The 14,397-nt window shown below is 40.0% G+C and overlaps 1 protein-coding gene across 2 annotated transcripts in view; it reads left to right on the plus strand.

Annotated features, from left to right (window-relative positions):
- shc3 (SHC (Src homology 2 domain containing) transforming protein 3) overlaps window positions 1–14,397 on the plus strand; it is a 289,678-nt gene that overhangs the window by 156,970 nt on the left and 118,311 nt on the right. For both annotated transcript variants that reach the window (XM_043713812.2, XM_087997227.1), the window contains exon 2: window positions 3,552–3,622. In XM_043713812.2, coding sequence (XP_043569747.2) covers window positions 3,552–3,622 — 71 coding nt within the window. The remainder of the gene's footprint in view (window positions 1–3,551; window positions 3,623–14,397) is intronic.

Genomic DNA, 14,397 nt, shown 5'->3' on the forward strand with positions numbered 1-14,397 from the left:
TAAAAGCTTTGTGTATGCTTTTGTGCCTTTTTGCTGTATGCTGTAACTGAGCTGTAAGTTGCAAATAAAGGTCACCAGGAATCCATCCCGCAACTCTGACTCTCATTAAATAATATGAGATCTAACCGCAGCCTTCAACATATCATCAATGATGAGGGACATCTTGCCTAGATCATCCCTATGCTTTCAAACAACTGCCAAACTTGAAACAGACCATCGTTCACAGCAAACTACCCAGCCTTCAGGGCAACACAATCACAACACCACATAACCCTGCCATGGCAGCCTCTGCACGACATGAAAGATCTTCGACGTGGCTACTATCATCACATGTGAGAACACCATCCACCACTTGCATGGCAAGTACTCGTGACTTGGCCAATGTTGTCTACCTCGTACACTGCAGGAAGGGATGCTCCGAGGCATGGTATATTGGTGAAGCCATGCAGATATTACGACAATGGATGAATGGACACCACACAACAATCACCAGACAGGCATGTTCCCTCCTAGTCGGGGAACACTTCAGCAGTTAAGGACATTCAGCCTCCGATCTTTGAGTAAGTGTCCTCCAAGGTGGCCTTTGAGATGCACAACAATGCAGAATCACTGAGCAGAAACTGATAGCCAAGTTCTGTACCCATGAAGACTGCCTCAACCATGATCTTGGATTCATGTGTCATACTACATGGAACCCCACCATACTGTTCTATATCTTTACTGTTATGTTTTGACACCATCACTTTGATAACTTATGATCTCTCCACATTAATTAGTTTGTGCAGTTTTGGATTACCTGGACCCTTAGCATATGACTCTTATACCTAACATGTTATTCCAGCCATTTGGTTTGTCTCCAGCACCACTTTATTTTGAGTTTTTTGTAATTATCTCTATGTTATAGGTCATTTCTCTGTTTGCTATTCAGCTGTTGACACTTTACTCACACCGTCTGATACTTTTGATCACTGACAGAGACTTTTTATTCAGCCTGTCGACAATCCACTCAGACCACTTATACAATCTTTTGATCTCTCTGCTTATACATTCTGTGCCTGTATGTTTTTCTTCACTTACCTGACAAAGGAGCAGTGCTCCAAAAGTTTATGATTTCAAATAAACCTGTTGGACCTGGTGTCATGTGACTTCTGACTTTATCCACCACAGTCCAACATCGGCACCTCCACATCATGATTAGGGATAGTCAGCATAGCTTTGTGTGGGAAATTGTGCCTCACTAACTTACTTAAGTTTCTTGAAGAAGTAACAAAGAGGATTAATGAAGGCAGAGCTGTGGACGTGACCGGCATGGATTTCAGCAAGGTGTTCAACAAGGTAGACTGATTAGCAAGGTTAGATCACATGGGTTGCAGGGAGAACTAGCCATGTGGATACAAAACTGGCTGAAAGGTAGGATGCAGAGGGTGGTGGTAGAGGGTTGCTTTTCAGACTGGTGGCTTGTAACTAGCGATGTGACACGAGGATCGTTGCTGGGTCTACTGCTCTTCACCATTTATATAAATGATTTGGATGTGGACATAGGAAGTATGCTTGGTAAGTTTTCAGATGACACCAAAATTGCTGGCATAGTGGACAGTGAAGAAGGTTACCTCAGAGTACAACAGAACCTTAATCTGATGGGCTGAAAAGTGGCAGATGGAGTTTAATTAACTGTGAGGTACTGCATTTTGGAAAGACAAATCAGGACAGGACTTATACATTTAATGGTAAAGTCCTGAGGGAGTGTGGCTGAACAAAGAGATCTTGGAGTGCAGGTTCATTGTTCCTTGAAAGTAGAGTCATAGAGGCGATCAGCACAGAAAATGACACTTCAGTCCAACTCATCCATGCTGACCAGACATCCTAAATTAATCTAGTCCCATTTGCTAGCACTTGGCCCATATCCCTCTAAACCCTTCCAATTCATTTACCCCTCCTGATGCCTTTTAAATGTTGTAATTGTACCAGTCTCCACCACTTTCTCTGGCAGTTCATTGCACACACACACCACCTTCTGCGTAGAAAAGTTGATCCTAAGGTCCCTTTTCAATCTCTCCCGTCTTACCTTAAATCCATGCCCTCTAGTTCTGGACTCCACCACCCCAGGGAAAAGACCTTGTCTATTCACTCTGTCCATGCCCCTCATGATTTTATAAATCTCTATAAGGTCACCCCTCAGCCTGCAACACTCCAGGGAAAATAGCCCCAGCCTATTCAGCCTCCCCCTATAACTTAAACCCTCCAACCCTGGCAACATCCTTGTAAATCCTTTCTGAACCCTTTCAAGTTTCACAACAATGTTCCGATAGCAGAGAGACCAGAATTGCACACGATGTTCCAAAAGTGGCCTAACCAGGATCGTGAAGAAGGCATTTGGTATGCTTACCTTTATTGGTCAGTGCATTATCTGTTGGAGTTGAGAGTTCCTATTGAAGCTGTACAAGACATTGGTTGGCCACTAACTAGATTAATTAACTAATGAATTAATCCACTGGGATTAAATTAATTTGGTGTGGATGAGTTGGATCAAAGGGTCTATTTCCAAGCTGTTCAATTCTATGACTGTAAGTGTAATCAAGTAGTTTCATTCTCTCTTCTCTTTCAACAGCAGTTAATAGTTCTTCTGGTTATTCCATACAGTGATATGATGAGTATATTTGTGAAATTCCTTTGATTTATTATCTGTTGTGAAATTGTACACAGTTGGCAGTAGGTAGTCATGATAAGTGACAGTATTTAACTTTTAACTCAAGTTTAAGACATTTTTATCTGTTTAACTATTTTTACACTAATATAACTTGTTTTCTGGACATATAGCACATAATTATTTTGTTTTTGAAAGCGTTCGAAAAATGTAGCCTGGAAAACCCGCAGAAGTCTGATATTGATTATTATGACTCCCATGTACACAATATGATAGCAAATTGAGATTTTTGAAACTGTCAAGTGTTTGCTGAAATTCATGGGATGGAGAGAGTGCCATTAGTGCTTTAGGGGTATATCCATTATTCACCATAGCAATATCCTATGAATGAATAAAGAAAAAGAAAACTGCCTCGGCTAAAGACTACAAACATCGTGGCTAGTCCATCGGTTTGCTGGGAAGTATCGTTTTCAAGTCAAGCAACTGTTAGAAAATAAATCTGGGTGTCTCAGACTGCTGTTCGAAGGAGGATAGCTTCAAGCCACATAAAATAATTTTGGTCTGTTATTTGAGGTTCCCAGGTCTCAAAACCTTTTTTTAAAATTTATATTCAGCATTTGTATATGTAAAGTTCCAGTTGTGACTAAATAGAGACAGAAAATACTGGAAGTACTCAGCAAAACAGGAAACATTTGTTGAAAGAAAATCAATTTTATTGTTTTGGTGGGATAATCCTTTACAAGATGCTTTTACATGTTGGAAGAAATGATTTTTTTAAAAAAATTAACATTTCAGTGTCTGATGGAGCGACATTATTGATATTCCAGACTAAGCTAACATGTATGGAAAATAACCAAAAATATTTATTGAAAGCCATGTAACTCAAACATTTTCATTTTTTTTCCAGTACTTGGGCTGTATAGAGGTTTTACGATCTATGCGTTCCCTTGATTTTAACACAAGGACACAGATTACAAGGTAAGGTGCCTATTTTCAAATATATTACACTGAATCATTTCCATTATAATGCTTTAAATCTTGATCCTGGTCACTTTAATATGAAGTATTTATCGTGCAGCTAGCTAAAATCATGCTGGAATCTAGGTGAACTGTACACATACTAAATGAATGTTATGCCAATCTTTTAGACAGCTCACTGATTTTGCAATTACTTCACAGAGAACGTCTGATTCCTTTTACAATACACTGCTTAAAATGAGACATGATTAAGTGTTTGTGAAAGAGTATATGATTTAACAGTAATTTATTGTTTCAGCTATGATCTTGACAACATTAAATTTACAGGACAGGGAAGCTGCTTCTCTGTCAGAAGGGAGGAAGCTAAACTGCTGGAAATTCAGGATTTCTTTTTGGTTTTAACTGAAAGTGATCACATGTACTCTGCTGGAAGGCAGGTCATTGAGTCAGCATAGTCTTTCCATATCTCTCTAACTTGTAGCATTCTTTTCATTTGCCAGTAATGTCATTCAATTTTCTAGCCATCCAACATTGATATCCTTTCTTTCCTCTTTCACTTTTTTCCTCAAATTTTCCCTCCATACATCTTTTATAAGTCTGCTTACATTTGAAGATTTACCCTTTCAAGATTGTGCCTTTTCCTAAACATTTCAAAACGTTCATTACCCATTCACTCTTGCCAGAGCTACATAATTTATATTTTTTCTATTGAGTAGATCCTCTCTGTTATCATCCAACAACACATTTCAAAGCTACTTAGCAAGATGGTTTGCTGTTTGCATAAAGTTCATGTCTCACATCCATATAAACATATGTGCCAAGTCAAGCTCTTTACAAATAACTTTTTCAGTTGTACATTCAGCTACCTAATTAACAACAAGTTTCTGCTTACTAAATGTGGCCTTTCCTATTAATATCATTTTTATTATTTCTTAGTTGAATTTGCAGATATTCTTGAATACTTGAATTCTTACATTTTTTTATTTATTTATCTTCTTTGAATATGTGAATGTTTCTTTATTATTTTAAGATATGGACCATGTTGGATTTTGTCAATTTTATCTTTCATGCCAAAGTTCGTGAATTCTATTATGAATCTACTTAACAGTTCTTCTAACCTATTTCTGGTGCTCTTTACAAGTGCTTTGTGATGTGCAAATCTAACTGATTTTATCAGTCGCCCCATCCACCCTTCCAATCTTAACACTAAATGCATGTCTTCAAATGCTTTTTTTGATTATTGCTTCTACATAGACATTAAAGATGACAGATGATAAACAACATCCTTGTTGAACTAAAATAGAAAGTGCTGTAGAATTTCATGGTTTGAAAAAGTGTTCAGGTTTTGAGTCCAATAGGATCTTTCTTTCTTCAGGACCCATCGTTGAATTCTTCCAATGTCTGAGTTTGGAATAATATTGCTATTGTCACTGATGCAGTTTTTTCCTTGTACAAGTTTCTTTATCATGATGTATCTCTCCAGTTTTTTCCGATGTATCTCTCCAGTATTTTCCAATGTCTTTCAGTACTGTCAAAAGCTTAAAACAGTTAACCCAATGAAATGCTTTTCTCCAAATTTACAAAACAAATTTAACACCTGTTCAAATTCTAAAATATGTTCACTTACTAATCTTGTCATGTTAATTGCTTCTCTTATCCCTCTTCCTACCATAAATCCAAACTGGTCAACTGCATAATTCTGTGCCTTCCCACCTACACTCTACTATAGCTCTCAATGCAATCTTCAGGTAATCAAATTAAGTGTATAGAAGTTAGAATATCAGCATGCCTTTGGCTTCCTTCTTTGGATGCTCTTATTTTCTGCATGAGGCCCTCTGACCATTTTCCTGTTAAGTAAATATCTTTGCACTGATTAGTAAACATTGATGTATACTTGTATTAATAATGATCACCTTAATTAATAGTGATCACCCACTGAAAATGCAGAAGAATATTGCCCTAAATTATTTGACAGTGGGTGATTGAATAAAGTAAATGTTTCTCATGACCATTAAGAAAATTGATGAGAAAATTGAGAGTTTTCTCTTCAGATTTCTTAAGCTTTCTGATCTCTCCAAAACTGAGTTAAATCTTCCCAAAAAACTGGATGAATTAACCATCAATGTGAGTTAGAACACAGAACCTTACAGCACAGGACGGGCTCTTCAGCCCTCCAAACCTGCGCAGATCCAAATCCTCAATCTAAACCTGCTGCCTATTTTCTAAGGATCTGTATCCCCTTCTCCCTGACGATTCATGTATCTGTCTAGATATATCTTAAATGACACTATCGTTGTGAGTGTACAACTCAGATCTTATACTTTCATTATAAATTCCTTGGCTTTTCATCCATACAGGAAGTGTGAATAAAGAAGTAGAATAATGATTATTCAAAGGAAGAAGCCAAGCACGGTGATATTCTAATTTCCATACAACTTATTTTATTACCTGTACATTGAAAATTGTGTTGAGAGCTATAGTAAAGAATATGGCTGAGAAGGCACAGAGTTATGTAGGAGATAACCAGTTTGGAGTTGAGAAAGGAAGAGGAATATGAGAAGCAATTGGCATAATAAAATTAATAACACAGTGTAGTTTAGAATTTAGACAGAAAATATATGTTATTTTGCAGATTTTGAAAGAGTATTTGTTTGCATTGATTGTATTAAGCCCCTCCCTGCAGTGGGGAGTGTTAGCATTGAAATTGCAATGATTATTAGCAATCACTCAGAGCTCTTCCTTGTTTCTTTCTCGTCTGATCAATCTAGCATTTTTGGTAGACATCTGCTTCAGGCTTTAGTGTACAATATGATGACCGATGCAGAAATGAAGTTTCAATGAAGTACCGATAGAGATTTCAACTGAGAAAAGTGGCCAAAATATGGAAAGAAAATGTTCCTTGTGGAAAACACTTGAGTTAATAGCCTTGTCAACTTACTTACGCTGTGCAGCAAGTGAGGAAAAAATTGCTTACATAGTTCTGCTGTGATACTTGCACTTACCTCAAAGCAAGGGAGTTGGGAGAAGAGGGAATAGGGTGAAAGAGCATTCCTACTGTGTGGCTAGCAGGATGTTCTTAATTGATCCTCAATGACAAATCATGAAGGTTGCATTATGGGGTGTTGTCTGCTTCTTGGGAGTTAAGAAAAGTCTGTGTTATAGAATCGTAGAATTCCTAGAGAGCTGAAGCAGGCCATTCAGCCCATTGAGTCTACACTGACTCTCTGAAGAGCATCCCATACAGACCCACCCCTATACATTATCCCCCTAACTCTGCATTTCCCATAACTAATCCACCCAGCCTGCATATATCTGGACACTATGGGCAATTTACCATGGCCAATCCACACCTAACCTGCACATCTTTGGACTGTGGGAGGAAACCAGAACACTTGGAAGAAACCCACGCAGACGTGGGGAGAATGTGCAATCTCCACCCGAATCGAATGCAGGTCCCTGGCACTGTGAGGCATCAATGCTAACCACTGAACCACTGTATTGCCCCTTGTAACAATGTTACCCCCCCCAAAATTTATAAGGTACAAATTATGTACTTGTGAGGGGACAATAAGGCACAAATATTATCTCTGAGACAACATCTGTAAGAAGATGGTGAGAGGTGTTGGATAGGAAATGGGAGAGATTTAAAAATTGATTTTTATTCCCTTGGCAAGGCTGCTAACTGTCTGTGGGGTGGGAAAATCTGGAGTACAAGGAAAGGCCAAGTTGATAGCTGATAATTTTTGTCAGTAGGTGAAATGGATGGTGATCAGTGTTGAAGTGGGCACAGGGTTGTTATGTGGGTTATGAGTGGCAGCTGATCACATGGGGTGATTTGGGGAAGCAGATGGGAACACCTACACTGGGTTGGACGAGCAGACAGGCTGTGAAGGGGTTGGATTTACTGGGTTGTTTGCTGAGCTTGGAGGAAACATCTCTATTCATTCTAATCTACAAGGCTGTGAGGACATCCATGTGACATCTGACTGAGTGTGTCATCAAAAAGTGCAATCAAGCCTGAAGTCATTTGGATCCAGGGCAAATTCTTCAATAATTGCAGTCATACCTAATATAAAGAAAGATTGCTATGGTTGTTGGAAGTTAATCATTTTAGTTATCTCTGCAGGAGTTATTCAGGGTCGTGTCCTGTGCCTAATCATCCACAACTGTTTCATCAATGACCTTCCCTCTACCATAAGGTCAGAAATGGGTTGTTTGCTGATGATTGCGCAATGATCACCAGTATTCATGACTCCTCAGACATTGTAGCTGTCTGTGCAGCAAAACCTGGACATGTAAACTTGGACTGATAAGTGGAAAATAACATCCATTCCATACAAATACCAGGCAATGACCATCTGTGACAAAATTGAATCTAACCATTTTCCCTGGTTTCCCTACTATCACTGAATCCCCAACTGTAAACATCCTAGTGTTGGGGCGGGTTACCATTGTATGACAATTGAACTGAATTGGATCAACCTTACAAAACCCTGTGGCTACAAGAGTGGGTCAGAGATTGGAAATCCTGCAGTGACTAATTTGCCACCTGAATCCTCAATGCTTGTTCACCATATACAAGATCCAGGTCAGGTGTGTGATAAAACATTTTCCACCTGCTTGGGGGCCTGGAGTTCCAACATGATTTAAGATGATCGATAGATCTGAAACAAAGCAGCCTGTAGATTGGCATTCTATCCACTACCTTGAATATTCACTTCCTCACTTCCTATACTGGCAGCAGTATATACCATTTGCAACTCATCATAGCTCTTTTGACAATACCTTGCAAATCCATGACCTTCACCATGTAGAAGGACAAAACCAGTATTGACATGGAACACAACCTCTTGGTAGCTCTCTCCAATCCACTTAACATTCTGACTTTGAACTACATCTCTGTTCCTTGACTGTCACTGGGCCAAATTTCTGGAACTCCTTTCCTAAAAGCACTATGGGTGACTGCAGTGGTTCACGAGGATGGTTAATGACCACCTTCACAAGGATAGGTCAGATTAGACAATACCTGCGAGCCTAGCCACATGTTGTGAATCAATAAATTTAACAAAACCCTGTTCACTTTCTTTCATGTGTTGGATGTTCAGAGACTCAGTTAGCTGTGGTTCAGAAAAGAATCTCTGATAGAATTAAGGCATTTAGCCTTATTAAGATACTCAAATGATTAACCTGCCTTCTAGAATAGATTGGTTATATGCTGGGCCCTTGTCCCTATTCCATTGTCACTAGAAATTGACCACTTGATTCCTTTTTGAGATTGTTAGCTTTTTAATCTCCCTCCCTAAGCAAACCCACACCTTTTGGGGGGGATTTAAATTGCCATTTCTGTTTCCAGAAGTGTGTTAACTGTCAATTATTATGAACTTACACAATAGACCTAACATCATCTAGATTGAACTCCATCTGCGATTTTTCAGCCCATTAATCCATTTGATCAAAAACTTTTTGACTGTCCACTATGCCACCAATTTTGATGTCATCTGCAGACTTACGAATGATGCCTGCTATATTCTCATATGAATCATTTATATAAATGACCAACAAAAGAGGACCCAGAACAATCCCTGTGGAATACCGCTGGTGGCAGGCCTCCAGTCTGAAAAACAACCCCAATCCTCAAAATATTTTACCTTGTTTTCACATTTTTGACTTTAGGTCCAAAAAGGGATTCATTTGAACACCTCTGTTGTGGGCTAGATATAATACTGAAAGTGGTTTAGATAGACGTGGATACAAGTTAGGATTTTAACAGTGGTTTGACATTGCAGTGCCATGTTTGGCCTCAAGGTTCCAATTAAACTCTTTTCTTAATCCTGCACAACTGAACACATATTTTTCCGCAGCAGGAAGGACCCCTGACAGTGTTATTTAAAGGGACTATCAATCACTTTCTACTTAGTTGCTGATTAATTTTTGCAGTTTATTGCTGAGTTAGTGGCAGTGTTTGAAATGTACTGCTACTTAAAAGTTCATAAAGTCAAACTGATTGGAGAGGCTTGTTGTGAAGTCATTGGTTCTTGCTTTAAGTGTTCTGCTCAGACTATTTGTTCCCAGTTATGACTGCTGTGGTTTTGATACCCATTGGCCTGCGGCATGATAGAGACAATACCAGAGGAGGACAAGTTAGTTAAAAAGGAAGAAGAAGGTGGGAAAAGCTCAGGGCAGGAGACTATGTCCACTTAGGTTCTTATGCAATTCTCTGAACTAAATCTGAAGAAGCCATCTCTTGGCAGAATCTTAACTATTTTGTTGGTCAGGGTCAGTTTCTTGGAGGGTGTCACTAGATCTGGTGTGAACTCTCTCCATAACTTACTAAACTTATTTCATTAACTGCCTATCCCACACCTATGCATACTGTCCCTGGAAGAACTTGTCACTGTTGGAATAACCCAAAATTGAGGGCTTTTGCCCGAAACGTCGATTTCGAAGCTCCTTGGATGCTGCCTGAACTGCTGTGCTCTTTCAGCACCACTAATCCAGAATCTGGTTTCCAGCATCTGCAGTCATTGTTTTTACCACCATCTTTAAAAGGTCATTGTTCATCCAGGCAAGCACTGTTAGTCTGCACCTTCCCTTCATATTTCCTGATGTTTGCCCTAGACATGAAAGAGAAGGATTAATTGAGACCTCACTTTGAAGACAGAAACTTGCAGGTCTCACTGGATTGGATTACACATAGACTGCACTAAGTTGCTTTTCAGACTGAGGCCTGTTATCAGCAGTATTCCATAGGAATTGGTTCTGGGTCTTCTTTTTCTTGTCATACCAGACTAATGTCATTCCTGAAGAAGGGCTCATGCCCGAAACGTCGATTCCCCTGCTCCTTGGATGCTGCCTGACCTGCTGCGCTTTTCCAGCAACACATTTTCAGCTAATGTCATTTACAAGTTCACTGATGACACCATCATAGTCGGTCAAATCTCAGATGGCAATGAAACAGACTACAGATGGGAGGTAGAAGACCTGGAAAAATGGTGCACTGAGAACAATCTAGCTCTCAATGCTGGCAAAACGAAGGAACCCATTATTGACATTTGGCGGGATGTTACTCATGCCCCCCCAACACATTAACAGCACAGAGGTGGGGCGAGTGGAGAGTATCAAGCTCCTGGGAGTGGTAATCAACAACAAGCTTTCTTGGACTCTTCGTGAGGGCACACTGGTTACAAAGGCCCAACAATGTCGGTTCTTCCTCAGGCAGCTGAGAAAATTTGGCATGACGGCAAATACCCTTGCCAACTTTTATAGGTTCGCATTGAGAGCATTCTGTCTGGATGTATCACTACCTGGTAATGGAAACTGTACCATTCAAGATCGGAGAAGGTTACAGAGAGTAGTGAACTCAGCCCAGACAATCACAAAGGCCAGCTTCCCATCTAAAGTATCCAACTACCAGGCCCACTGTCAAGGAAAGGCTGCCAGCATTTTCAAAGATCCATCCCACCCTGGCAATGCCTTTCTACAACCTCTACCATTGGGAAGAAGGTTGAGAAGCCTGAATACATACACCAGCTGGTTTCAAAACAGTTTCTACCCCACTGTTGTTAGAATACTGAATGGACTCACAAACTCTTAACATTCACCTGTACCTATGTTTTGGTTTTTGCCGCTGTTTACCTATTATTTACTTATCTATGCTGCTTAACTCTGTGATCTGCCTGTATTGCTCGCAAGGCAAAGCTTTTCACTGTGCCTCAGTACACGTGACAATAAATTTAATTCAATTCAATTCAATTTATATAAATGTTTTAGATGAGAGTATAAAAGGCATGTTTAGTGAGTCTGCAGATGACACCAAAATTGGTGGCATAGTAGACAGTCAAGAAAGTTTTCTAAGATTACAAAGAGATCTTGTTCAAATGGATTAATGGCCTGAAAAATGGCAGTTAGCTTTTCTTCCATGATTGGCAATGGATGCCACAATACTAGACCATTTTAGCCTGATCAATGATTACTGCCCAGGTCAGTATCTGGGAGGAATTGACAGCATGTTAGTACCACCATCTTCTCACAGATATCTCAAACTCACTCTATCTATGGCAGTGTACCCACCTGCCCCAAGGCTCATAATCATATTACTCTTACTACTGCCTTTAACCATCTTCCCTTGCTTGCTGTCGCTCATCCCAACCACTAACGCTGCATATTCTTTGCACTCTCTAATAACTCCTTCAGGATACATTTTCACCGGTACCAACAGTAAAACCTGTACTATCCATTTTCATCTCCCTTAATAGCTGTGTTGACGACATTGGTGAGGCCACCTTTGGAGTACCATGTACAGTTCTGACTTCTGACATGTTGATTCCTGGTATCCAACATGGAGGGCCTTTGGATAAAGTGGCAAGCTGACTTTACCAAATGTCTGTTGTGATGATTTGTTTTAATTAACCCAGTTTTCTAATCAACCTTTTCAGAGATGTAATTACACAACTCTGGAACTGGTGAGACTTGAACCTAGGCCTACTCTCCCATTCCAAGGGTAGGGACACTACCAATGTGCCATGAGAGGGTCCTCATACTTCCAGATTCTTTATTGAATTCAAATTCCACCATCGGCCATGCCAGGATTTGACCCCAGGTCTCCAGAAGATTAGATGAGTTCCTGAATTAATCGTCTCGCAATGATACCATTAAGAACATTTCCTCACCATTGGTGCCTGCTGTGACTCCATGTCGAGAATTCTCAGAACCTGGTTTGCACATGGGGGTTTTGTTCTATAAAGCTGCACTTTAATGAGGCAAGATGTACAGTTCATAAAGTTATTAGTAGGCAATAATTCCCCTCAATGTGCAACTCGCCACTACTTAACAGGAATCTTGCCCTCAACACCTGGACCTTAGTTAAAAGTTACTTAGTTAAAAGTTGCTTCTGACATTGACATCGGCCTTGCTGTTCTTCTCATGTGATCCTGTCACATTTCTCACCATTCTTCTCTATCATTCAGGCCTCTATAAGATTCTGTCTTCTGTTTCTCAAGAGAACTGCTCACTGATAGCTGTTATCTTTTAAGGTAGACTTACACATTCAGAGCAGGGTGAAGATGGTACTTACAGTGGCTGTGAATGTGACAATGGTCTCTAACCTCTTTATTTAGCTCATTCCAGGCTGGCCCAGGTGATGTTACCAACACAATCTGCGTTGTATAGGCAAGTCGCAAATGTTCTGTTTGCAAGGATAAAGGAAATAACTGATTGCCAGCTTTGCTCTAGAAGGATGAAGACGTAGTTTCACTAGGATAACAGTACATGGTGCCATCAACAGCACATACTTCATGTTGCAGTCAACATATATAAATTTAACTTTTAGCCCAAACACAAAACTTTCCACCTTCTTATTATTCATATGGTACGCAGCCATTCTTAATGCATCTGAGAGATCAGTGCCTGTTATACTAGCAGTACTATGCCTTTGTTCTATGCCAATGCACTGTGCAATCAGTATTTGAACAACCATGATAAGGCTGGTTTAGGGTAATCAGGACTATCCAGATGAGTACTGATCACCAGGCTCATATATTTACACAATTCACACACATGTGGGCAGCATGGAATGAGCTGCCAGAGGATTGGTGGAGGCTGGTACAATTGCAACATTTAAGAGGCATTTGGATGGGTATATGAATAGGAAGGGTTTGGAGGGATATGGGCCGGGTGCTGGCAGGTGGGCCTAGATTGGGTTGGGATATCTGGTCGGCATGGACGGGTTGGACCGAAGGGTCTGTTTCCATGCTGTACATCTCTATGACTCTATGACTCTATTAATGCCGAGAACATTATTGCCATAAAAAAAAGTCATGTAGCTTGAGCAATGTTTCAGCTGCCTGGACACCCCTGGGGGATCCTGTAGTACCTCTGGTATACATCTGAAAATGGAGTGTGACCTGCTGTATCCTGCAGAAACTTGCTGCCATGAGATTGTAGTCTTTGACACCAGGTGGACAGCTTAAATGGAGGAGGAGGAGGAGCAGGAAGACGAACAGCAAGAGCTTGACAGGAGGAAGAGAGGAGAAAACCAACAAAGTTCCTTTCCAGTTGGACCACCCATTAACAGTTCATCCAACTGCAGTTCTAGTGAATCCAACCATAATTACCTATTCAACAACAGCTCACACCTTTCATACATGTTATAAGGGCCTCTGCCTCTGCCACCCTTTCAGGTAGTGAGTTGCAGATTCCCATCTATTTCTGGATGGAAATATTTTGCCTTGCATCTTCTTTACAGCTTCTGCCCCTTATCTGAAATCTGTCTCCTTTGGATATTAATCACACCATTAAGAGGAAAGGTTCCTTCTTGTATACCCTACCTATACCCCTCATAATTTTATACATTTCAATCATGACTCTTCTCAATCTCCTTTGATTTAAGAAACCCATGGTCTTTCCAATCTCTCTTAATAACCAAAACCCTCAGGCAACATCCTGCTAAATCTCCTCTGCACCTTCTCTAGAGTTATCCAATAATGTGGATTCCAAATACTTTAGCTATATACTAATCAACGTTTTATATTGTTCCAGTATGACATCCCTGCTCTTAAGCTATATGGGTGACTAATAAAGGCAAGTATAACATATGCCTTCTTAACTACCTTATCTAGCTGCTCAGATACCATAATGGGCCAGTCTACATGCACACTGATCCTCAGTGTTTCCCAGGATCCCACTATTCATCATGTATTCCCTTTTTTTGTTTGTCCTGCTCAAATACAACATCTAACATTTATCTGGATTGAATTCCATTTGCTGCTAATCAGCCA

The sequence above is a fragment of the Chiloscyllium plagiosum genome, unplaced genomic scaffold (assembly GCF_037043375.1).
Source record: "Chiloscyllium plagiosum isolate Xiang-an unplaced genomic scaffold, Cpla_swu_hap1 HiC_scaffold_2, whole genome shotgun sequence".
In the NCBI taxonomy this organism is placed as follows: Eukaryota; Metazoa; Chordata; class Chondrichthyes; order Orectolobiformes; family Hemiscylliidae; genus Chiloscyllium; species Chiloscyllium plagiosum.